General features: G+C 45.4%; 2 protein-coding genes across 2 annotated transcripts; one reads left to right on the forward strand and one right to left on the reverse strand.

The window, feature by feature from the left end:
* Nucleotides 1–2385: 2385 nt before the first annotated feature.
* Nucleotides 2386–2895, forward strand: LOC130706310 (CAAX box protein 1-like; the record flags this gene model as incomplete). Its single annotated transcript, XM_057537698.1, has 1 exon — nt 2386–2895. A coding segment is annotated over one exon (510 nt), but the record flags the coding sequence as incomplete, so codon positions are not given.
* Nucleotides 2896–13243: 10348 nt separating this feature from the next.
* Nucleotides 13244–14112, reverse strand: LOC130706311 (CAAX box protein 1-like; the record flags this gene model as incomplete). Its single annotated transcript, XM_057537699.1, has 1 exon — nt 13244–14112. A coding segment is annotated over one exon (510 nt), but the record flags the coding sequence as incomplete, so codon positions are not given.
* Between the last annotated feature and the right edge of the window lie 10933 nt (nt 14113–25045).

Below are 25045 nucleotides of genomic sequence, written 5' to 3' on the forward strand. Positions count from 1 at the left end.
TATTGTGTTTAAGGAACAGGAGGGCGGAATGGCTGGAGCAGTGAGGAGAGTGGTTGGAGTTTGGAAGGAGGTGGGTTGGGAGAAGTAGGCTGGATAAGGTTCTCATAGGACCTTGTTACGTCTGGCACAGTTGGAACTTTCCTCGAACTGCGATGTTGTAGCTCCCTGAAAAAGTCCCGTTCTCCGGACAGTGTTATTTCACCTGACTGGGAGCTAGCTGTGGGAAAGCTCTATCCCCAGGATATTTACTGAAAAAAAACAAAACAAAACAGAGGGAATTGTTTAACATCATGGCTACCTGAGGTTGCCAGGATCTTGTATTTTAGTCAGGGGAAAAAGACAATAAAAATATACCAATAAATAATAATATATATTTGTGATTATCTGTTGAAGCATGTCATCCCTCACTACCCTTTTGTTTCAAAAATTTCCGTGCTACTTTTCATTGTTTATTCTTCCATGTGAATCTTAAAGTGAGCTTCTCTAATCAAGACAAAATCTTCTTGGTGTTTTGGTAGGATTATGTTGGAGGGGAAAATAGTGCATATAATTTGATTAAACACAATATTGCCTCATGACAAGATCCCATCACTGGTCATGTGTTAGAAGTATAATTTAACTTAGGGAAATTGGACTTCCCTGGTGGCACAGTGGTTAAGAATCTGCCTGCCAATGCAGGGAACACGGGTTTGATCCCTGGTCCAGGAAGATCCCACATGCCGCGGAGCAACTAAGCCTGTGCACCACAACTACTGAGCCCGCATGCCACAACTACTGAAGCCCACGCGCCTAGAGCCCATGCGTTGCAACAGGAGAAGCCACCGCAATGAGAAGCCCGCGCACCGCAACGAAGACCCAACGCGGCCAAACATAAAATAAATAAATATATTTTTTAAATAGCTTAGGGAAATTTAACAACTTTATGATATTGAGTCAACCTACCCCAGATCTGGGATATCATGCCATTTGTTTGAGTGTTCTTTTGTATCCCTCTTTAGCATTTAAAACATTTCTTCATGTGGTTTTTACAATTTAAAAAATACATTTCTAGGCACTATTTCCTTTGAATTGTTTTTCTGAATAGGGTCTTCTACCATTATATATTTTAACTGGTTATTTTCTGTATTTATGAAAGCTGGTGATAAATTTATATTAATTTTATACTCAGTCACAAAATGGTATTCTGATAAAACAGGTAATGACTAATTTCCTCTCCTCCTTTCCAATTTGTTAAAACTCTTAGTTATTCCTTTCCTTTATTTTTACATTGAACATGTATAAAATCACTTTTGGAAAGCATCCATTCACTTTCACACTTGCCTTTCAGTTTCTCTATTGATTATTTTCTTTTGCTCTTTTAATACAGCAGATTAAGAGATTTCCTAACATTAAAACTTCCTTACATTCCCTGGTCATGGTACATCATTCTTTGAATATGCTGCTCTAAATTATGCTAGCTAATATTTGGGACTTTCGCATTAATGTGGCAGGCAACCACCTCTGCAGCGTGGGTGCCAATAATCTCTGGCTGAGAGATGCATGAAGAAGCAGGAAAATGTGTTCACAACGGAAACTTATGCAAGGGGCGTCCAGAGGCCGAGGGTTCTACAAGGAACTTGGAAGAAAAATGAGTGGCCCAAAGGCAGGGTGGGCACCAGGTCTACTTCTCTACTCCAAAGCACTCGGCCCTCCCCACTCCAATGGCAATGGACTCCGCCCTCACCACTTAACACTAGGTGTTTTGGGCTCTTCCCGTGGCCCCCGCCCCTCGCCCGCGTACCGCCTTAGGGAATATAGGCCCCGCCCCTCAGTTTCCTACCCCGCCTCCTTCCCCTACTCCTGCCCCGCCCAACTCGGCCCCCCAGTGTCGCGCCTGCGCACTAGCAAATGCCAGGCCATGTAGGCGGAGCCCCGCCGCGCCAGGTACCGCCCATGGCCCCGCCCGCCCCGGGACCAGGCCCGCCTCCGCACACACGCACTTCCCGCCACGCCTCCTCGTAAACCAAGCTCTGTGGAGCCCAGCGAAGCGAGCGAGGCGCGATGGACGGCCGAGTGCAGCTGATCAAGGCCCTCCTGGCCCTGCCCATTCGGCCCCAGACGCGTCGGTGGAGAAACCCGATCCCCTTCCCCGAGACGTTTGACGGCGACACCGACCGGCTCCCGGAGTTTATCGTGCAGACGGGCGCCTACATGCTAGTGGACGAGACCCTGTTCACCAACGATGCCCTGAAGGTGACGTTCCTCATCACCCGCCTGACCGGGCCCGCCCTGCAGTGGGTGATCCCCTACATCAGGAAGCAGAGCCCCCTCCTCAACGATTACCGGGGCTTCCTGGCCGAGATGAAGCGGGTCTTTGGCTGGGTGGAGGACGAGGACTTCTAGGCCGGGAGCCCCTCGGGCCTGGGGGCGGGTGCTCGGGGGAGGGTCCGCCGCGCCAGTCGCCGCCGCCCAGATCGCCACAGGCGGCGTCCTCCCGCCGCGCCTCCCCCGTCCCTCACCTTCGGGTCGCCGCGATCTCCCCCGCGCTCGTGTCCCCTCCCGCGTAGTGCTTGCCTTTGTTCCAGGAATAGCGCTCCAGGTTCCCGCTGCTGCCGCCGCCGGGCCTGGCTCTGGAGCGGCCGCCGCCCTCTCCCTCTCGGGCCAGCCCGGCCCCTCCCCTGCACACTTGGACTCGGTCGTGCGCTCCAGCTGCAAGCCGGGCTCCTGTTACACGCCGACAGACCACCCTCAGCCCGGCCACTGCCAACCGCCCGCCCTCTGCCAGACTCCCAGGCCCGCATGCAGGTGCCCAGAGACCTGCGCTGCCGCTGCCGCCGCCATCGCCACCGCCATCCACCGCATCCCGCCTACAGCCTGCAGCCTTCAGCGGTCTGGACTCGCCCGGGAGGTGTCTGAGCTGGCCACAGCCTCTGGACAATGCTTCCAACAGCTCGCCACTGCCCTGGAGGGGCCGGCCAGCCTTTCACCTTCGGCGGGACCCAGTCCCTCCCTCCTCCCAGAGACATCTTCCGCTCCTGCCAGGTGGCCGCCAGGTCCCAGGGGTGCCTGGCAGCCAAGTCGAGTCACTCATTGTCTCCTGTGGACCTGTTCGTTTCGCCCAGCATCCAGTTCTTTTCTGGATGTGCAGTGTTTTCTTAGTTATGTATTCATTGGTCAACAATATAACTCATATCTACCCAACTCCTCAACACTACTTGAACAAAACTCTTTTCTTATTTTCAATAAATGTCAGACACTATTTAAAAAGAAATTGAGTCTCAGTGAATATGGCACCTCTCCCTCCCTATTCATGGAAAAGTGGTCCAGAAGAAACATGCCTTGTTCTTCCATGGGGGATGTTAGAGGCACTCTCCTCCCTGTTGAGCCTTGCATATAAAATATCAAAGTCAGAATCCTGAGGTGTTCCTGGGGATAGAGACCCCACTGGTGACTGTTCAGTCCCAGATGAATAACCCTCTAAACCAGTTAGGATTGTTCCAAGCCTCTTAAGAAACGGATCTTCACTTTGGCCAAGGTGATGTGAGAAGTCAGCCAGGAGGCTTTTCTGAAAAGCTTTCCTCATTTCCAAAAGCCATTTGAAAGCACCCAAATTTTTACAAACCATTAACCCCACACAGATGGTGAACAATAAAGTTTTACTTATCTCATTATTCAGGGAGCCAACAGAATGATACAGGTGCTTTTGAAAAACATTTATAGAACCTTCATTATGTAGGTAGTGGAAAGGCATGCAGAAATGATATTGTTTGCACAAACCTGGTTGATGACCTGTAGGACAATAAAAGTATAAACTCCACTAATGAACAGAAAAAAGTCATCCCTCCTTGCTTATCTTCAGTTTAACCTCTTATGTTTATAGTATTGTAAAAAGCCTGTGCTCCCTTACCAATTGTTGGTCAACAAAGTTAACTATCCTGCATCAGATGATCCACGGGTGGGCTAATAGACAATTCTCTGGCATGATGTTCAAAGGTTGTACAATCTAACGTTTTGTCTCATTTCTAAATTTTGGTGATTTTCTAGAACACAGGCTAGAGGAATAAATCACACCAGTGTTTTTTCACTTTTTTTCCTCTATCCATCTCTTTCTTCATTTGAACAGGTAAGCTTTTGCTATTCATGTGTTGTAGTTCATAAGACTACATTGACATGGAGGTACATTACTTGTGTTATGCGTTCTTTATTATTTTTTTGTTCCTCCAAATACTGAAACCACCATTAACTTAAAATTTGGCATGTATTAGGTCAAAGTCTTAAAGTCAGAGGAAAAATTTGAATCGCTTAATGAAATGGAGGTTTTTGGTTCACAGGTTCTTAAAATAATTGAAAGCAGGCTAATTATGAGGTTCCAATTCAAGGTCCTGGCAGTCAGCCTTCCTGGATGGGTATGAAAGACGATTGTGTTAAGCATATTCACTGTTTGGCTTTAAACGTAGATTCTGCTGAAGTGGTTTGAAAAGGGCTTGGAAACAGTTTACTTTTTGGGGTAGATCCAGCATGCTCCCTACAATCTGTGTCCACCTGGCTCTTGAGGGAGGTAGAATGGGCTGTGAAGACTGGGCATCCTTTGAACAGTGTTGGTAACCCCCTACCCCCCTCAACAAAAATGCCCCTACAGTTTTCTTCCTCCTACCAGAATGGTTCAGTTAGGGATTGTTCCTTTGTCTACACCAGTTGTATCATTCCAAGTCCTTTTTCGTGATACAAATGTCTAGGAGAGGGTTAATGGTTTGCAAGAATTAATCATGAACATTTTTGAAAGATTCCATAAAGGGAGAGAAGAAGAAATGGCATTTGTAAGTAGAGAAGGGAGGTTATTTTTCATTAGCATCTCAGTTCAGGCTGCTATTATAAAATAGCATAGACTTGGTGGCTTAAACAGCAAAACATTTATTTCTCACGGTTCTAGAGGCTGGGAAGTCCAAACTCAAGGTGCTGGTATATCAGATGTCTTGTGAGGGCTCATTTCCTGGTTTGCAAACAGCTGCCTTTTTGCTGCATCCTTACATGGTGGAGAGAGAGAGAGAGAGAGGGAGAGAGAGAAAGAAATCCTATCTCTTCCTCTTATTATTATTATTCTTAAAATTTATTTATTTATTTATTTATTTTCGGCTGTGTTGGGTCTTCGTTTCTGTGCAAGGGCTTTCTCTAGTTGCGGCAAGCGGGGGCCACTCTTCATCGCGGTGCGCGGGCCTCTCACTATCGCGGCCTCTCTTGTTGCGGAGCACAGGCTCCAGACGCGCAGGCTCAGTAGTTGTGGCTCACGGGCCTAGTTGCTCTGCGGCATGTGGGATCTTCCCAGACCAGAGCTCGAACCCGTGTCCCCTGTATTGGCAGGCAGATTCTCAACCACTGCGCCACCAGGGAAGCCCCTATCTCTTCCTCTTGTAAGGACACTAATTCCATTTGGGCACTCCAACCTCATGAGCTCATCTAAGCCTTATAACTTCCCCAAATGCCCTACTTTCAAACACCATCACACTGGGGATTAGAGCTTCAACATATGGATTTGGAAGGAGGAACACAAACATTCAGTTCATAGCAATTACTTTGCCATCTCACCCATTACAGTTGTCATTCATGGTTTGTTTCCATAACTTCCTTCTCAGCAATTTATTCTGTCCCCCACCATTAAGCCCCACCTCAGAAGTGAATATCAAAGGTGGGAGAAACATAAAGACTGATAAAAAGAAGAGGAATATAAATATAAGAGGAATGAGAGAGAAAATGCAATTAATCTTTTTTTTTTTTGGCGGTGGTGGTTAGGGCCAATATTGACTTGAACTCTAAAACCTAAGATAATATTACACAAATTTTGTGACACACATGTACAAAAAATTTCATATAGGAAATATAGACACAGAGGGGACAAAGTGGCCTTTGGGTAGTTTAATGTCTTGAGATCTTAGATCCTGGAGCAATCGTGGTAGAGAGAACTCGTGTAATAAGTAGTGTGCAAGTACAACACTCACATTGTTACAACCATAATTCTTACACAGCTTGTTGATGAACACCTGTCAAACTTTTATGTAATGCATTAGTCAGGAAACCAGCAGAATGACAGAGCTAGTTTGAAAAATTATTTACAGATTGTGGGGAAAAGAATGCAGCAATAAGGTTGTTAATTTATGTACAAACCTGGTCAACATCCAGAAAAATATCACTTCTTACTATATTTCTACAAACTAATTCCTTAAATATACAGTATTTTTTTGCAATTTTTTTTGCAATTTTTATCTTTATTTCATTTAGAGAATGTCTTTGAATTAGAGATGAAGGCTTATATCATAACAAAATGGCTGGAGATGTTTGAGCACTCTCTATGTCCCAGAACCTTACATAGATATTCTTGTTTGATCTTCAACACTCTCGTGAAGTAAGCACTATTTATAGTTGAGGAAACTGAGGCTTAGCAAAAGCCATCTAATTTGCCCAAGGTCCTACAGCTAAAAAGTGGCAGAACTGGGACTCACATCGAAGATTCTGGAAGCCCTGCCCTCTTAACCGATATGCTGTCAGTCCTGGGACCATTTTTATTTTTAACAGCTTTATTGAGATATATTTGTCATACCATAAAATTCACCCATTTAAAGTGTACCAGTCAATGGCTTTCGGTTTATTTACAGAGTTATGCAAAATGCTCAACATCACTAACCATCAGGGAAATGCATATCAAAACCACAATGAAATGTCACCTCACACGTTAGGATGGTTATTATCAAAAAGACAACAAATAGCAAGTGTTGGCAAAGATACAGAGAAAAGAAACCTCTGGTATGCTGTTGGTGGGAATGTAAAATGGTGCTGCCACTATGGAAAATAGTATGAAGGTACCCCCCAAAATTAAAGACAGAACTACCATATGATCCAGCAATTCCACTTCTGGGTATTTAACCAAAGGAATTGAAATCAAGATCTCGAAGAGAGACCTGCACCCCCATGTTCACTGCAGTATTATTCACAATAGCCAAGATATGGAAACAACCTAAACGTCCATCGATGAGTGAATGGATAAAGAAAATGTAGTACATACATACAATGGAATATTCTTCACCCTTAAAAAAGAAGGAAACAAACTCATGTTGGCTTGAACCCAGGTAATTCATTTGGCACCTCCTGGTACTCCCTTGCTCAATTTTACCTGTGAATTGCTGCACATTTGCAGCAACCCCGGCCTGTAAGTATATGGTTGCCAAGGACTCAAGCCCTTATGACCAGGTAAGCCACCAAGACCTGCAAGGTGAAATCTGAAAATGATGGAATTTTAGGCTGGATAGTGGAGGAGGAAGAGGGTGAGTCACAGTTGTGGCCCGGGGACCAAGTACAGCAACAGGGGCTGTAGCTCATTACACTAACCTACGTCTTCTAAGTTCCCTCTCAGCAAGAGAGGCCATGGGAACCGTGAAGGAGATGCTCCCCTAACCAGCACAGAGAAGTAGATCCGTGCTGCACAAGGGGCACACTGAGGTACCCAAGGAAGGGTACCACTCAGATCTCCTTTCAAGACAACCTCCTATGACAATACGAGTGAGCAGCCTCCTTCCAGCTCCTGCACTTTTGGACCCAATGTAGTCTTCACACTGAGGTCATGCTCTCTTTAGGCTGCTACCAGCCAGTGACTGAGCAGAGCAGGGGTACTAGAGCTGGACCATTCCTGTCTGACACAGGAGACTCCAATAACAGACAATCTTTGCTCTGAGTTCCCCATTTGCCCAAATGGGATTTTTTTCAGAGTAAGGCTCTTTCTTTCTTCTCTCCTTGTACAGGTGTCAGCCTGGCATCATGGACTGAAGGCTCTCCACAGCTGTCCCTTCTTCTCCTCCTCTTCATTATCTTCCACAGGTGTTTCCCCCAGTAAGCTACTTGAATGTCTAATTCTGTCTCGGCATCTGCTTTTTGGAAGACTTCAAATCACAAAAGGCAAAAATGATAAATTGGACTTTATGTAAACTATGAAAAACATCATAATTCAAAAGACAACTTCCAGAAAATTGAAAAGCAAGGTACAGACCTAGAAAAAACATTTGGGATACATATATCTGACATAGGACTGTTATCTAGAATATGTAAAGAACCATTATAACTCAGTAATAATAGGAAAAATTACAACTAAAAAATGGCCCAGGGATGTGAACAGAACCTTCATAAAAGAAGATATATAAATGGACAATAAGGACATGAGTAATATGCTTAATATTACTATTCATCAGAGAAATGAAAATAAAAAATACAATGAGATGACACACACTAGAATGTCTAAAATTATTGATAAAAATAATAAATTAAAAATACATTAGGGACTTCCCTGGTGGTGCAGTGGTTAAGACTCCAAGCTCCCAATGCAGGGAGCCTGGGTTCGATCCCTCATCAGGGAACTAGATCCCACATGCATGCCGCAACTAAGAGTTCACATGCCACAACTAAGGAGCCCAAGAGCCGCAACTAAGGAGCTTGCCTGCCGCAACTAAGACCCGGTGCAACCAAATAAATAAATAAATAAATATTTTAAAAAATACGTTAAAATAACGTCAATATCTAGTGTTGGTGAGGATGTGGAGGAACTGGAACTTTCACACATTGCTGGTGGGAGTGTGGAGAAACCATTTTGGAAAACAGTTTGGCAGTTTCTTATAAAGTTAAATATACACCAGCCATATGTCTTAGAAATTCCACTCGTGGGTATTTGTCCTAGAAATAAAAACATATGCCCAAATAAAGACGTGCATAATTATTTTCATAAAAGCTTTATTCACAATAGCTTAAAAGTAGAAACTACCCACATTTTCATCAAACAGATTAATAAATAAAACAAATATGGTATATCCATACATTGGACTACTATTTAGCAATAATGAGGAATGAACTACTGATGCATGCTATAACATGGGTGAATATTAAAGCATTATGCTGAGGTGAAGGAAGCCAGACATAAAATGGTACATACTGTATCATTCCATTTATGCGAAGTCCTGGAATAGGAAAATCTAATCTAGATTGCCACGGTGCTAGATTGCTTGGACTAGGGGTGTGACTGGTTGCAAAGTGGTACAAGCAAACATTTTGAGGTGACAGAAATGTTCTATATCTAGATTGTGGTGGTGTTCACACACATATACATATGTACATACATATTTACATACTGTGGTTTAAGGCCTAAAATTAAGGCCCAATATTGTGCACTCCCTTGACCTGGGGAAACCAGGAGGACCTTAAATGCCCTAACCACAAGTTCCCCTCCCTACTCTGCTCCCACAGAGAGGGTCCCCCAGACAAACAACTCCTCTGATCACAGAGACCAGGTGCAATTCTTGCTTATCCCTGATTAGAGGGTTTCAGTTTACCACCGGCGTGAGGAATTATTCAAACAAGCCAATCACATCCTCCCCAGGGAAACAGGGGCACCGAATCCTCTTGATACTACAAAGCCTGCCTCGCATAGCCCCTGTTTGCTCACTGAGTTCCCAAGTGCAACCCCCCATGGAGTGTGCAGTGCCCTCCTCTGTTGAGCTGTGAGTATATGTGACCAATAAACTGTTATTGATCATGTCTGCCCAGTGTCAGGTGTCATGTGTTCAGCCATCCCCATAACCCTAGGGTAGGAATACCTCCCTCACCAATGGGGTGCATAGGAGACAATTAAAACACACTCATACACCCACACACATATACACATCCACGGGGGATACATTCCAAGACCTCCCAGTGGATGCCTGAAGCCACAGATAGTACTGAACCCTATATATACCCTGTTTTATCCTATACATACATGCTTATGATAAAGTTTAATTTATAAATTAGGCACAGTAAGAGATTAACAATAACTAATAATACAATAGAACAATTATATCAATATACAAGAATAAAAGTTATGTGAATGTGGTTTCCCTCTCTCCCTTAAAATATCTTATTGTACTGTACTTACTGACCCTTATTTTTGTGATGACGTGAGATGATACAATGTTTACAGATGACATGAAATGAGGTGAATGATGTAGGTATTGTGACGTAGTGTTAGCTACCATTGACCTTCTGACAATACGTCAGGAGGATCATCTGCTTTAGGTGATCGTGGATCATCAAGCCATGACAATGTGGATGGTTGGATGTCAGGAGCAGATGATGTCATGGTTGGGGATCCCAGGCGATAGGGGCAGGGTGGGGTGGGGCGTGATGGTGATAGATTTCATCACTCTATTCAGAGTGGCACGTAATTTAAAACTTATGAATTGTTTATTTTGGGGATTTTCCATTTAATATATTTGAACTACGGTTGACTGAGGGTAACTGAAACCACAGAAAGAGAAACTGAGGATAAGGGGGGATTCCTGTATATATGTATGTATTATTTCAAAATGCATTGAAATATATACTTAAAATGGGTGATTTTATTGCATGTAAATTGTAACTCAACCTACAGTTGATTTTTAAATCTGTAAAAAAGTGAGTTGAATACCCGCAATGTAATGAGAGTCATTCTATTTCAATATGGTGCTATACAAAAGTTTGAGGACCTATGAGATGCCCATTAGAGAAACTACTAAAATAAACTTGGTGGCTCAGGAAGAACTTCTGAATGAAGTCAACAGATCCAGTGAGTAGGAATTGGTCTAGTGAAAGTTATGGGAAAGCAAAGAGGAGATACAAAATATTCCAGGCAAAGGAATCAAAAAGCTAGAGAGAGACTGGCCCATCTCAGATCCAGGAATGGTCCAATTACTAAGCCAGAAACTTGGTCCCACCCCAGATCTCTACCTCTCCCCAACCTCCACGGTCCAACTAATCACCAAGTTCTAATGAATCCGAATGTCGCTTTTATCTGCCCATCCTCTTTGTCTTTAAGCCCTGGATAACTATCACCTACAAAATACTCGTTACTGGACTCGGCCCACATTCCATCTTCCCACAATTTATTTTCAACATCAGCAGAGTGAACATTAAAACACAAATCTAATCACATCAGTCCCCCATTCAATATCTTTCCATTGTTCCCCAGTGAATAAAGAATAATTGATATATGCCTTAGCATGATATATGAGAATGTTCATGATGGAGCTTCTACCTTTGCTATCTTAACTCTTTCCACGCCCTCTTCCTGACTTTTATATACTAAACACATTCTCTCATTCTTCTGAACTTCAGATAGAGGTGGCCCTCTTTCATTGGAATCAAGTCTCAACTCATTTACTACTTCCTCTATTGAGATGGTCCCTGCCTCATCTAGGGGAGATTTTTTTTTTTTTTTTTTTGGCTATGCTGCGTGGCTTGTGGGATCTTAGTTCCCTGACCAGAGACTGAACCCGGGCCCTCGGCAGTGAAAGCGCAGAGTCCTAACCACTGGACCACTAGAGAATTCCCAAGGGCAGATTTAAATGTTCTTTTCTTATGCTCCAACTGTGTTATATACAAGCCCCAAGTTATCATCATGCCCTAAAAAATAATTTAAATTGTTGTTGTTTTTATAGTTACAGCAAGCCCCATTTATTGAGTGCTCAGATTTTTTTAAAAAAAATTTTTGTTTCTGGAAAGCTTTCTTATGTTACATTTCATTTATTTATTTTTATTTTTATTTAATTATTTATCTATTTGGTTGCACGGGGTCTTAGTTGCAGCAGGTGGGCTCCTTAGTTGCAGCAGGTGGGCTCCTTAGTTGCCTCTCACCGGCTCCTTAGTTGTGGCATGCGAACTCTTAGTAGCGGCATGCATGTGGGATCTAGTTCCCTGACCAGGGATGGAACCCAGGTCCCCTGCATTGGGAGCACGGAGTCTCATCCACTGTGCCACCAGGGAAGTCTCAGTGCTCAGATTTTATTTTTGTTACTTAATTGAATTCTCATAAGGAACCCAATATAAATGTATTATTTTACCCACTTTACATATGAGGAAATAATGGCTTAGGAAGGTTAAGAAATTTGCATAACGTCATACAGCTGGTGTGCCCAAGCACGGATTCAAGAACTTCTTAATTAAATCCAAATCTGAGATTCCATATATACATGTTGTTTATCCACTACAGCCAAATGGACTCTGAATTCCTTGAAGGCTTGGACCATAACTTTGCAATGATGTATTCATAGTTCATAGTACAGTGCCTGGGACACAGGAAGTACGTGATAAGTGCCTGACTGCCAAATAAGAGAACCAGTCGTCTTTCATACACACCCAGGAAGGCTGACTGCCAGGACCTTGAATTGGAACCTCATAATTAGCCTGCTTTCAATTATCTTAAGGACCTGTGAATCAAAAAACTCCATTTCATTAAGCAATTCAGATTTTGCCTCTGACTTTAAGACTTTGCCCTGTTACATACCAAATGCAAGTGAATGATGTTTCCACTATTTCTGGTAATAAAAACATTCTGATACAAAATGAGGGTAATGTACCTCCAGCTCCACGTACAGCCCTACAAACCAGTGCACAAGTTTACCTGTCCACATGAAGAGAGTCAATGAAGTGAAAAACCGCTGTACTGATTGATTCTTCTTCGCCCTGTTCTGGAAAAATCACCCAAATTAGAAATGAGGCAGAGTCAACTGAGTGTCATCCTATAAGTCCATATTTTTATCTGACTCTACTAGGAAACTTAACTTTTCCCAGACATAGATGAAGTAGCAGCACCGGTGATTTAACGGGTTAGCATGAAGAGAAACGGTGAGGAGCAATATTTTTTGCTTTTCTTCCCATTGAAGAAAGTTATCATTTTATTGTCCTGCAGGCTCTCAACCTGCTTTCTACCTAGATTAACAAGAGCAGTTCTGCACTCCCTTCTCCACTTAACAATCAAGGCTGCATAAATGTAAATGCTTTTTCTGAACCACCTGTCATTGTGCTGGTTCTCAGAATAATGGATTAAATAAAACTTTGACAGGTGTTCACCAACAAATGTGCAGGATTCATGATTTGTAGAAATTAGGTATTGTGCTTTCAAGCGGCTGTTTGGAAGCAAGGAACTCTTTCCCCAAAGCCTCCTAGCTAATTTCTCCTTAACATCGCCTTGGCCAAAATCAGATCGAGATCCATTTCCGAAGGGGCACGGAACTGACTGGTTTGGAAGAGTCAGCGTCCGGGAATGAATGATCACCAGTGGGGTCTCCATCAGCAGGACCACCACAGGGCGATCTTTTCTGTTGGATAAAGCGAGACTCAACATCAGCCACAGCATGGCAGGGGACACACCTTCTGAGCAAGTCATGGACCCCACTTACTGGACCAGGGAGGGAGAGATGCCATATTCATTGAGACTCAATTTCTTTTTGAACAGCGCCTGACATTTATTGAAAATAAGGAAAAGACGTTTGTCCAGGTAGTGTAGAAGAGCTGGGCAGAGTGCAGGGGTTACTGTGTGCAACAAAAGGCACACATCAGGGAGACAGCTGCACATTCAGAAGAGAACTGGATGCTGGGCTAAACGAACAGGTCCACAGGAGACAATGAGTGACTCGATTTGGCTGCCAGGCACCCCTGGGACCTGGCGGCCACCTGGCAGGAGCGGAAGATGTCTCTGGGAGGAGGGAGGGACTGGGTCCCGCCGAAGGTGAAAGGCTGGCCGGCCCCTCCAGGGCAGTGGCGAGCTGTTGGAAGCATTGTCCAGAGGCTGTGGCCAGCTCAGACACCTCCCGGGCGAGTCCAGACCGCTGAAGGCTGCAGGCTGTAGGCGGGATGCGGTGGATGGCGGTGGCGGTGGCGGCGGCAGCGGCAGCGCAGGTCTCTGGGCACCTGCATGCGGGCCTGGGAGTCTGGCAGAGGGCGGGCGGTTGGCAGCGGCCGGGCTGAGGGTGGTCTGTCCGGTGTGTAACAGGAGCCCGGCTTGCAGATGGAGCGCACGACCGAGTCCAAGTGTGCAGGGGAGGGGCCGGGCTGGCCCGAGAGGGAGAGGGCGGCGGCCGCTCCAGAGCCAGGCCCGGCGGCGGCAGCAGCGGGAACCTGGAGCGCTATTCCTGGAACAAAGGCAAGCACTACGCGGGACGGGACACGAGCGCGGGGGAGATCGCGGCGACCCGAAGGTGAGGGACGGGGGAGGCGCGGCGGGAGGACGCCGCCTGTGGCGATCTGGGCGGCGGCGACTGGCGCGGCGGACCCTCCCCCGAGCACCCGCCCCCAGGCCCGAGGGGCTCCCGGCCTAGAAGTCCTCGTCCTCCACCCAGCCAAAGACCCGCTTCATCTCGGCCAGGAAGCCCCGGTAATCGTTGAGGAGGGGGCTCTGCTTCCTGATGTAGGGGATCACCCACTGCAGGGCGGGCCCGGTCAGGCGGGTGATGAGGAACGTCACCTTCAGGGCATCGTTGGTGAACAGGGTCTCGTCCACTAGCATGTAGGCGCCCGTCTGCACGATAAACTCCGGGAGCCGGTCGGTGTCGCCGTCAAATGTCTCGGGGAAGGGGATCGGGTTTCTCCACCGACGCGTCTGGGGCCGAATGGGCAGGGCCAGGAGGGCCTTGATCAGCTGCACTCGGCCGTCCATCGCGCCTCGCTCGCTTCGCTGGGTTCAGCGAGGCTCCGCCGAGGTGGGCGAGGAGGCGTGGCGGGAAGTGCGTGTGTGCGGAGGCGGGCCTGGTCCCGGGATGGGCGGGGCCACGGGCAGTTCCCGTCGCAGTGGGGCTCCGCCCACATGGCCTGGCATTTGCTAGGGCGCAGGTGCAACAAGGCGGTATACCTCGCACCAGAGAGGACGGGGGAGGGGCGCCATGCAGGAAGAGGGGGCGGATTTGCTAGGGCGCAGGTGCAACAAGGGGGAATACCTCGCGCCAGAGAGGACGGGGGAGGGGCGCCGTGCAGGAAGAGGGGGCGGAGCTAATGGTTCTCGAGGAGTTAGGGGGTCGAGTCAAAGGGCCGGGACCAAGGGTTTTTTGGGTGTGCCGCAGGGAGGGGCAGGAGCCAGGGGCAGAGCTCAGGACACTGAATCTTTTTTTCTGTTTAATATCAAATTATTTCTATTACCGTATTTTATTTTTTCACTGAAATATAGTATTATATGTTATAGGTGTATAATATAGTGATTCACAATTTTTATTGGTTGTACTCCATTTCTCGTTGTTATAAAATATTGGCTGTATTCCCTGTGTTGTACGGTATATTCTTGTAGCTGATTTCATACCTAATAGTTGTACCTCTTAATTTCCTACCCCCATATTGCCCCTCCCCCTTCCCTCTCCCTACTGGTAGCAACTAGTTTGTTCTCCATATCTGTGAGTCTGCTTCTTTTTTGTTATACTCACCAGTTGGTTGTATTTTTTTCCATTCCCATATAAGTGACATCATATAGTGTTTGTCTTTCTCTGTCTGACTTATTTCACCTAGCATGATACCTGCCAAGTCCAGCCGTGTTGCTTCAAATGGCAAAATTTCATTCTTTTTTATGGCTCAGTAGTATTCCATTGTATATCTACCACATCTTCTAAATCCATTCATCTGTTGATGGACACTTAGGTTGTTTGCATATCTTGGCAATTGTAAACAATGTTGCTATGAACATTAGAGTGCATGTATCTTTTAAAATTAGTGTTTTCATTTTTTTCGGGTATATACCCAGGAGTGGAATTGCTAGGTCATATGGTAGTTCTATTTTTAGTTTTTTGAGAAACCTCCATACTGTTTTCCACAGTGGCTGCACCAATTTACATTTCCACCAACGGTGTACAAGGGTTCCCTTTTCTCCACATCCTTGCCAACATTTGTGTTCTTTTTGATGATAGCCATTCTGACAAGCATGAAATGATAGCTCATTGTGGTTTTGATTTGCATTTCCCTGATGATTAGTGACAAAACAGTATAGGCTTATATGATTCTTTTTTATATCAATGGCAAGAATACACAAAACTAAATGTTTATAGAGTTCAGAATAGTGGTTATCTCAAGAGAGTGGGAATTATATTCTGCAAAGTTGCACGAAGGAATCTTACAAGATATACCAAAAGTGTCTTCCAAAGTGGCTCTACTATTCTGTATTCCCATCAGCAATGTATGAGAAATTAATTTGTTCTTCAAACTCAGTGACACTTAGTATTGTCAAGTTATGTTTTGGTTTGGTTTTGGTTTTGGTTTTTTTACTTTAGCCATTCTAGTAGATGTGAAATGGTAACTCACTGTGGTTTTAGTTTGCAATTCCTAATTATTAATGATGTTGAACATCTTTTTTGTGTGCTTACTTGCCATATATATATTTTTTCTTTTGTGTAGTGTCTGTTCAAATATTTTTCTCATTTTTAGTTGAGTTGTTTACTTTTTTATTGTTGAGTTGTATTCAAGTCTTATAAAGATATGCGATTTACACACATTCCCCCCCCCCCCCCCGCCTGTGCCTTTTCATTCTCTTAACAGTGTTTTTTGAAGAACACAAACTTTAATCTGAAGAAGTCCTATTTACCTAATGTTCCTTTTATGGATTATATTTTTCATGTCATAGGTAAGAAATCTTTGCCTAATCTAAGGTTGATCAGGTTTTTTCCTGTCTTCTTCTAGATGTTTTATAATTTTAGATTTTACCATTAGATCTATGAACAATTTTGAGTTAATTTTTTTGTATGGTATGAGGTATTGATAGAAATTTATTTTTTTTGTAGATGGATATCTAATTGTTCCTGTATCATTGTTGAAAGGACTATCCTTTCTCCACTGGTTTGCATTTACACTTCCATATATGTGTGGGTCTATTTCTGGATTCCATATTCTGTTCCATTCATCCGTTTGTCTATCTTTTTTTTTTTTTTTTTTTTTTTTTTTTTTTAAATTGACCATCTTAACCATTTTTTTTTTTTTTTTTTACTTGATTTTATTTATTTATTTATTTATTTTTGGCTGTGTTGGGTCTTCGGTTCGTGCGAGGGCTTTCTCCAGTTGCGGCAAGCGGGGGCCACTCTTCATCGCGGTGCGGGGACCGCTCTTCATCGCGGTGCGCGGGCCTTTCTCTATCGCGGCCCCTCCCGTCGCGGGGCACAGGCTCCAGACGCGCAGGCTCAGCAATTGTGGCTCACGGGCCCAGCTGCTCCGTGGCATGTGGGATCTTCCCAGACCAGGGCTCGAACCCGTGTCCCCTGCATTAGCAGGCAGATTCTCAACCACTGCGCCACCAGGGAAGCCCCGTTTGTCTATCTTGATGGCAATATTACACTGTCTTAATTACTGTAGCTTTATCATAAGTCTTGGAATCAAATAGTATTAGTCTTCCAAGTTATTTCAATTTCAAACTAGTTTTAGTCATTGTGTGTCCTTTGCATTTCCATGAGTTTTAGAATCAGTTACTTTTTACATATTAAAATTTTTCCTGAGACTTTGAATCTATAGATCAATTTAGGGAGAATTGATATCTTAAAAATATTGTTTTCCAACCCATGGACATATATCTCTCCATTACTTAGATCTTCTGTCATTTATCTCAGGAATGTTCTGTATTTTTCCGTGTACAAGTTCTGTATTTTTACATTTTTTGTCAAATTTAACTCTAAGTTTTTCACATTTTTATGGTATTTAAAAACTTTTTTAGTTTCTGGGACTTCCCTGGCAGCCCAGTGGTTAAGACTCCGTGCTCCCACTGCAGGGGTCACAGGTTCGATCCCTGGTTGGGGAACTAAGATCCCACATGCCATGGGGCAACTAAGGCTGTGCACCACAACTACTGAGCCTGCGTGCCACAACTACAGAGCCCATGCACTCTGGAGCCCGCATGCTACAACTAGAGAGAAGCCTGTGGGGTGCAACGAAGAGCCCTCGTGCCACAACTAACACCCGATGCAGCCAAAAATAAATAAATAAATAAAACAAAACAAAACTCTCTTGTTTGTTACTAGAAACATAATTGATTTTTGTGTATTCACCTTGTGTGCTGCAAACATGCTAAATTCACTTCTTAGTTCTACTTTTTTGTTGTTGATCCTAGATCCTAGAGAATCCGTTTTCTATATATATGAACAAGTCATCTTTGAATAACGAGTTTGCCTTCTTTTCCTGCCAATCTAGATGACTTCTGATTCTTTGTCTTCTCTTTCTTTTATTTATTTATTTTTTAAAAATTTATTTTATTTTATTTATTTTTGGCTGCGTTAGGTCTTTGTTGCTGCCCGCGGGCTTTCTCTAGTTGCGGCGAGCGACTCTTCGTTGTGGTGCGCGGGCTTCTCATTGCGGTGGCTTCTCTTGTTGCAAAGCACGGGCTCTAGGTGCGTGGGCTTCAGTAGTTGTGGATCGCGCTCTCTAGAACACAGGCTCAGTAGTTGTGGCACACGGGCTTAGTTGCTCTGCATCATGTGGGATCTTTTTGGACCAGGGCTCGAACCCATGTCCCTTGCATTGGCAGGCGGATTCTTAACCGCTGCACCACCAGGGAAGCCCCTCTCTCTTTCATTTTCTGTCTTCCTTTCTTCCTTCCTTCCCTCCCTCCCTCCCTTCCTTCCTTCCTTTCTTTCTTTCCTTCCATTATTGCACTGGTTGGAACCTCCAGTACAATACTGAATTGCAGTGGTGAGAGTAGGCATGCTTGTCTTCTTGATCTAAGGGTGGAATGCATTCGGGCTTTCACATTTAAGTATGTTATCTGTAGGTTTTTGTAGATGCCCTTTATTAGATAGAGTATTTTCCTTCTATTCCTAGTTTGGTGACAGGTTTTTTGTTATTGTTGTTCGTTTGTTTGTTTGTTTGTTTGAATATGACATAGAAATCCTTCTTCTAGGCATTTTCCCTACAGAAATGAAAATATATGCTCACACAAAAATCTGAATGTTTGTAGCTGATTTATTTATGATTGCTAAAAACCTTAAACATGCCACATGCCCTTCAACTGATTAATGAATCACCAAACTGTGGAACATACAACCATATTGCAGCAGACAGACTTTAGAGTGGCACTCACTATCCCAACCTTCTGATAATGCCATCGAGTGTGGGTGGGGACTGTGTTTTTCTTCTAACCCATAGAAAATGGCAGAGGTGATGAAATGTCACTCCTACGATTATGTTACATTATACACAACTCCATCTTGCAAGCTGACTCACTTTCCATCTCCTGCTGGCCATAAAAAGCAAGCTGCAGTGTGGTGAAATGCCTATAGAGTGGGCAACTGGCAGAGAATTTCCAGCAAGCTTTGTAACAAATTAACAGATTTTTTAACATTTAAGCCTCCTTTACATTCCCTGGTCACTGTGCACTATTCTTTGATTATGCTACTCTAGATTGCGTTGGCTAATATTTGGGGGGTTCCATTATGGTGCAAGGCGACGAAATCTATAGCCAGCGGTGCAATACTTCTCTCATTGAGAGATATATGAATAAGCAGGAAAATGTGTTCACAGAACCGCATTCAAGTGGCAACAGGAGACGAAGAGGCAGACGATACGCTAGGGCTGAGACAGAGGGGTGGGAAGGATGAAGTGGGAGGACAACTCAACCCCCTGAACAGGGACCCTCTACTCTCCTCCCTCACAGTACAGAGCCCTGTCCAAGGATCCACCACTGGTCCCAGCCCACTGCCGACCGCCCGCCTAAAGAACCCTTGGCCCCGTCTCTTTCGTTCCGACTCTCCCTCCTCAATAGGGCGGTAGGCCCGCCCCCTTCATCAACACGGCGCCCCTTCCCCCTCCTCTCTGGCCCTAGATTGGCCCTTTTGTCGCGCCTGCGCACTAGCAAATGCCAGGCCATGTGGGCGGAGCCCCACTGCGACGGGAACTGCCCGTGGCCCCGCCCATCCCGGGACCAGGCCCGCCTCCGCACACACGCACTTCCCGCCACGCCTCCTCGCCCACCTCGGCGGAGCCTCGCTGAACCCAGCGAAGCGAGCGAGGCGCGATGGACGGCCGAGTGCAGCTGATCAAGGCCCTCCTGGCCCTGCCCATTCGGCCCCAGACGCGTCGGTGGAGAAACCCGATCCCCTTCCCCGAGACGTTTGACGGCGACACCGACCGGCTCCCGGAGTTTATCGTGCAGACGGGCGCCTACATGCTAGTGGACGAGACCCTGTTCACCAACGATGCCCTGAAGGTGACGTTCCTCATCACCCGCCTGACCGGGCCCGCCCTGCAGTGGGTGATCCCCTACATCAGGAAGCAGAGCCCCCTCCTCAACGATTACCGGGGCTTCCTGGCCGAGATGAAGCGGGTCTTTGGCTGGGTGGAGGACGAGGACTTCTAGGCCGGGAGCCCCTCGGGCCTGGGGGCGGGTGCTCGGGGGAGGGTCCGCCGCGCCAGTCGCCGCCGCCCAGATCGCCACAGGCGGCGTCCTCCCGCCGCGCCTCCCCCGTCCCTCACCTTCGGGTCGCCGCGATCTCCCCCGCGCTCGTGTCCCGTCCCGCGTAGTGCTTGCCTTTGTTCCAGGAATAGCGCTCCAGGTTCCCGCTGCTGCCGCCGCCGGGCCTGGCTCTGGAGCGGCCGCCGCCCTCTCCCTCTCGGGCCAGCCCGGCCCCTCCCCTGCACACTTGGACTCGGTCGTGCGCTCCAGCTGCAAGCCGGGCTCCTGTTACACGCCGACAGACCACCCTCAGCCCGGCCACTGCCAACCGCCCGCCCTCTGCCAGACTCCCAGGCCCGCATGCAGGTGCCCAGAGACCTGCGCTGCCGCTGCCGCCGCCACCGCCACCGCCATCCACCGCATCCCGCCTACAGCCTGCAGCCTTCAGCGGTCTGGACTCGCCCGGGAGGTGTCTGAGCTGGCCACAGCCTCTGGACAATGCTTCCAACAGCTCGCCACTGCCCTGGAGGGGCCGGCCAGCCTTTCACCTTCGGCGGGACCCAGTCCCTCCCTCCTCCCAGAGACATCTTCCGCTCCTGCCAGGTGGCCGCCAGGTCCCAGGGGTGCCTGGCAGCCAAATCGAGTCACTCATTGTCTCCTGTGGACCTGTTCGTTTCGCCCAGAATCCAGTTCTTTTCTGGATGTGCAGTGTTTTCTTAGTTATGTGTTCATTGGTCAACAATATGACTCATATCTACCCAACTCCTCAACACTACTTGAACAAAACTCTTTTCTTATTTTCAATAAATGTCAGACACTATTTAAAAAGAAATTGAGTCTCAATGAATATGGCATCTCTCCCTCCCTGGTCCAGTAAGTGGGGTCCATGACTTGCTCAGAAGGTGTGTCCCCTGCCATGCTGTGGCTGATGTTGAGTCTCGCTTTATCCAACAGAAAAGATCGCCCTGTGGTGGTCCTGCTGATGGAGACCCCACTGGTGATCATTCATTCCCGGACGCTGACTCTTCCAAACCAGTCAGTTCCGTGCCCCTTCGGAAATGGATCTCGATCTGATTTTGGCCAAGGCGATGTTAAGGAGAAATTAGCTAGGAGGCTTTGGGGAAAGAGTTCCTTGCTTCCAAACAGCCGCTTGAAAGCACAATACCTAATTTCTACAAATCATGAATCCTGCACATTTGTTGGTGAACACCTGTCAAAGTTTTATTTAATCCATTATTCTGAGAACCAGCACAATGACAGGTGGTTCAGAAAAAGCATTTACATTTATGCAGCCTTGATTGTTAAGTGGAGAAGGGAGTGCAGAACTGCTCTTGTTAATCTAGGTAGAAAGCAGGTTGAGAGCCTGCAGGACAATAAAATGATAACTTTCTTCAATGGGAAGAAAAGCAAAAAATATTGCTCCTCACCGTTTCTCTTCATGCTAACCCGTTAAATCACCGGTGCTGCTACTTCATCTATGTCTGGGAAAAGTTAAGTTTCCTAGTAGAGTCAGATAAAAATATGGACTTATAGGATGACACTCAGTTGACTCTGCCTCATTTCTAATTTGGGTGATTTTTCCAGAACAGGGCGAAGAAGAATCAATCAGTACAGTGGTTTTTCACTTCATTGACTCTCTTCATGTGGACAGGTAAACTTGTGCACTGGTTTGTAGGGCTGTACGTGGAGCTGGAGGTACATTACCCTCATTTTGTATCAGAATGTTTTTATTACCAGAAATAGTGGAAACATCATTCACTTGCATTTGGTATGTAACAGGGCAAAGTCTTAAAGTCAGAGGCAAAATCTGAATTGCTTAATGAAATGGAGTTTTTTGATTCACAGGTCCTTAAGATAATTGAAAGCAGGCTAATTATGAGGTTCCAATTCAAGGTCCTGGCAGTCAGCCTTCCTGGGTGGGTATGAAAGACGATTGTGTTAAGTATATTCACTGTTTGGTTTTAAACATAGATTCTGCTGAAGTGGTTTGAAAAGGGCTTGGAAGCAGTTTACTTTATGGAGTGGATCCAGCATGTTCCCTACAATCTGTCCACCTGCCTCTCGAGGGAGGTAGAATGGGCTGTGAAGACAGGGCATCCTTTATTTTTTTTAACATCTTTATTGGAGTATAATTGCTTTACAATGGTGTGTTAGTTTCTGCTTTATAACAAAGTGAATCAGCTATACGTATACATATATCCCCATATCTCCTCCCTCCTGCGTCTCCCTCCCTCCCACCCTCCCTATCCCACCCCTCTAGGTGGTCACAAAGCACCGAGCTGATCTCTCTGTGCTATGGGGCTCCTTCCCACTAGCTATCTATTTTACATTTGGTAGTGTATATATGTCCATGCCACTCTGTCCCAGCTTACCCTGCCCCCTCCCCGTGTCCTCAAGTCCTTTGAACAGTGTTGGTAACCCCCTACCCCCCTCAACAGAAATGCCCCTGCAGTCTTCTTCCTCCTGCCCAAATGGCTCTGTTAAGGATTGTTCCTTGGTCTACACTAGTTGTATCATCCCAAGTCCTTTTTCGTGATACAAATGTCTTGGGGAGAGGCAATATTTTGTAAGAATTAATCATGAACATCTTCGCAAGTTCCCATACTGATACAAAGGAATGGCATTTTTAAGGGAGAAGGGAGGTTTTTTTCTCATAACTTTACAATCGCCCTCTTTGCAGTCGTCATTCTTAGTTTGTTTCCCTCACCACATTCTAGCAATCTCCTGAATACTCAACCAAGAAGCCTTACCTCAGAAGGGGAGAGAAATATAAAGATTGACAAAAGACAAGATGACTATAAGAGGGACCAGAGAGAATTGCAATTAACCTTTTTTTGTTTGTACTTGGGGCCAATAATAACTTGAAACTTATTATTAAGATAACACACAAATTTTGTGACACTGAAATCCACAAATATTTAATATGGGAACAAAGTGACCTTTGGGTGGTTTAGTGTCCCAGGGGACACTCAGGTCTCAGGGAAATCCTTGTAGAATGTACTGGTGAAATACCTTATTCTTCCCTTAACGCCAGTGGCCTATGTGTACCCTATACACAAAGGCAGCCTTAGGGTGGAGATGGAGTAGGGAACGGGATTCCAAATGTACCCTTTGTGAATGTCTCTGATCTGTCTACCAGAAACTTGGAGGGAGCCAAAGGACTCCCACAGGATGAGAGAGTGGGTACCAGGAATCCTGGATGCACCAAAGCTTCCTCCAGTAGCCTTTGCAGGGACGCCCTGCTTGCGTCTACAGATGTTGACATAACGCTTTGGCTTCCATCATGGAGGTACTGTGACTACTTCAGTTTATATCAAGCAGTTCTGAGCAGTAATGAGTCTACAGTGAAACGTAGGACATCTAATGAGACCGGATATGGAAAGGACAAAGATCAGTCAAAACACACACTCAGTGAAATAACATGAAAAAGTAAAATGAAAGCCCATCATGATGTCAGAGTATTTAGTGGCGTGGGGAAACAGCATGCCTGAACAGGAAGGAATAAAAGCAGTCTACCAGTTAACACATAGTGAGGGCAATCAGGATCCCCGTCTACCTTCCCACCGCAGCAGCTAGTCACAGACTACGGACTGAAAGTACCTGGACTTCGTGTTTATGTTTGTGTATGGAGGAAATCCCTGACATCATGATAAGGGAGGTCATGGCCCAGAGAAGCCTGTCTGGCTGGATTCAGCGGCCGCTGGCCTGGACTGCAGCTCCTAACCTTCCCAGTACTTTGCTCCTTTTGGTTCCCTCGGGGGTTGCACCGCCATCCCCTCCTCACCTGCCCTCTTTAGCCCTCTGATGGCAGAGGCCCCGCCATCAGATGCCTCAAGTGCCCTGCTGATCCCATTTTCCTATCCCTGCTGTTGCTGTTTCTTTATGTCTTATGGCAACTAAGAGCATATTGTCACATAATCAGAGGGGGAACTTTTAGAACTTTAGAACCTTGTTGGACCTACGGATATAGTAAGCCTGAATTTGGGCCTTGAGCCAAAGACTGCAGCCGTACCTGTTGTGCAAGCTGAGTGGAGGACTGCATATTTACATTCATTAGAAGCAAGCACATTCTTTGTAAGGTCGTTAGGCTAGAGTCCTAAAATGAATGTATAGATCAAAGTCCGTATAACACTAACTATTTTAACCTGTCAAAATCTCACCCCAGAAAGATTTTCAAGTTACATTCTCACTAGTAGAGTGAGGGAATGTCTCTTTACCCCTGTCATTATTAAATTTTCAATTTTCAATCAAGATACAATATGCCAACGATAAATACTCTTTCTCTCAATAAAATGTTCTCTTTTGTCCTGCTTCATCTCTGTCACCAAAAAGATGAGGCTTTTAGAATATATATACTTTCTGCCTCTCCTCTCTTCTACCCTACCATAATCAAGACATTTGGAACCCTTCTATTTCCACTTTCACACCTCACTCTCATCCCCAAGTGATGAGGTTGGTGGAGATAGGTGACATCTGAAAGTATAAAAATAATATAGCTAGGATTTTTATCATTTTTAGGTCTCTATAAGGAGCACTATTTAACGTGTAATATGAAAGGCTATCAATCAAATTTCAGATATTGGATGTTAAAAGACATTCTAGCGATGAAGACAATGGTGACGTTGAATTGAGACCTTTTCAAAATCCAGGGAGGTCTACAACAATGAGGGGTTCCCATCTTCCCAAAAGAAGAAATACAAGTATGTTTAAGTAATGAGTTAGCAAAGTTGCCAAGTAGAATATTGAATAAAAAAGAAAGAATACCTGCCATGAGATGTTGAGAGAAAATAAAAGGATCGAACATCAAACAAAACTTCAGATATAACTACCCACAAATGTGGAACCCACAGTTATATCCACCAAGAAATCTTAAGCAGAGGATTTAGTCTAAAGTGGTTC

This window comes from Balaenoptera acutorostrata, chromosome X (genome assembly GCF_949987535.1).
Source record: "Balaenoptera acutorostrata chromosome X, mBalAcu1.1, whole genome shotgun sequence".
In the NCBI taxonomy this organism is placed as follows: Eukaryota; Metazoa; Chordata; class Mammalia; order Artiodactyla; family Balaenopteridae; genus Balaenoptera; species Balaenoptera acutorostrata.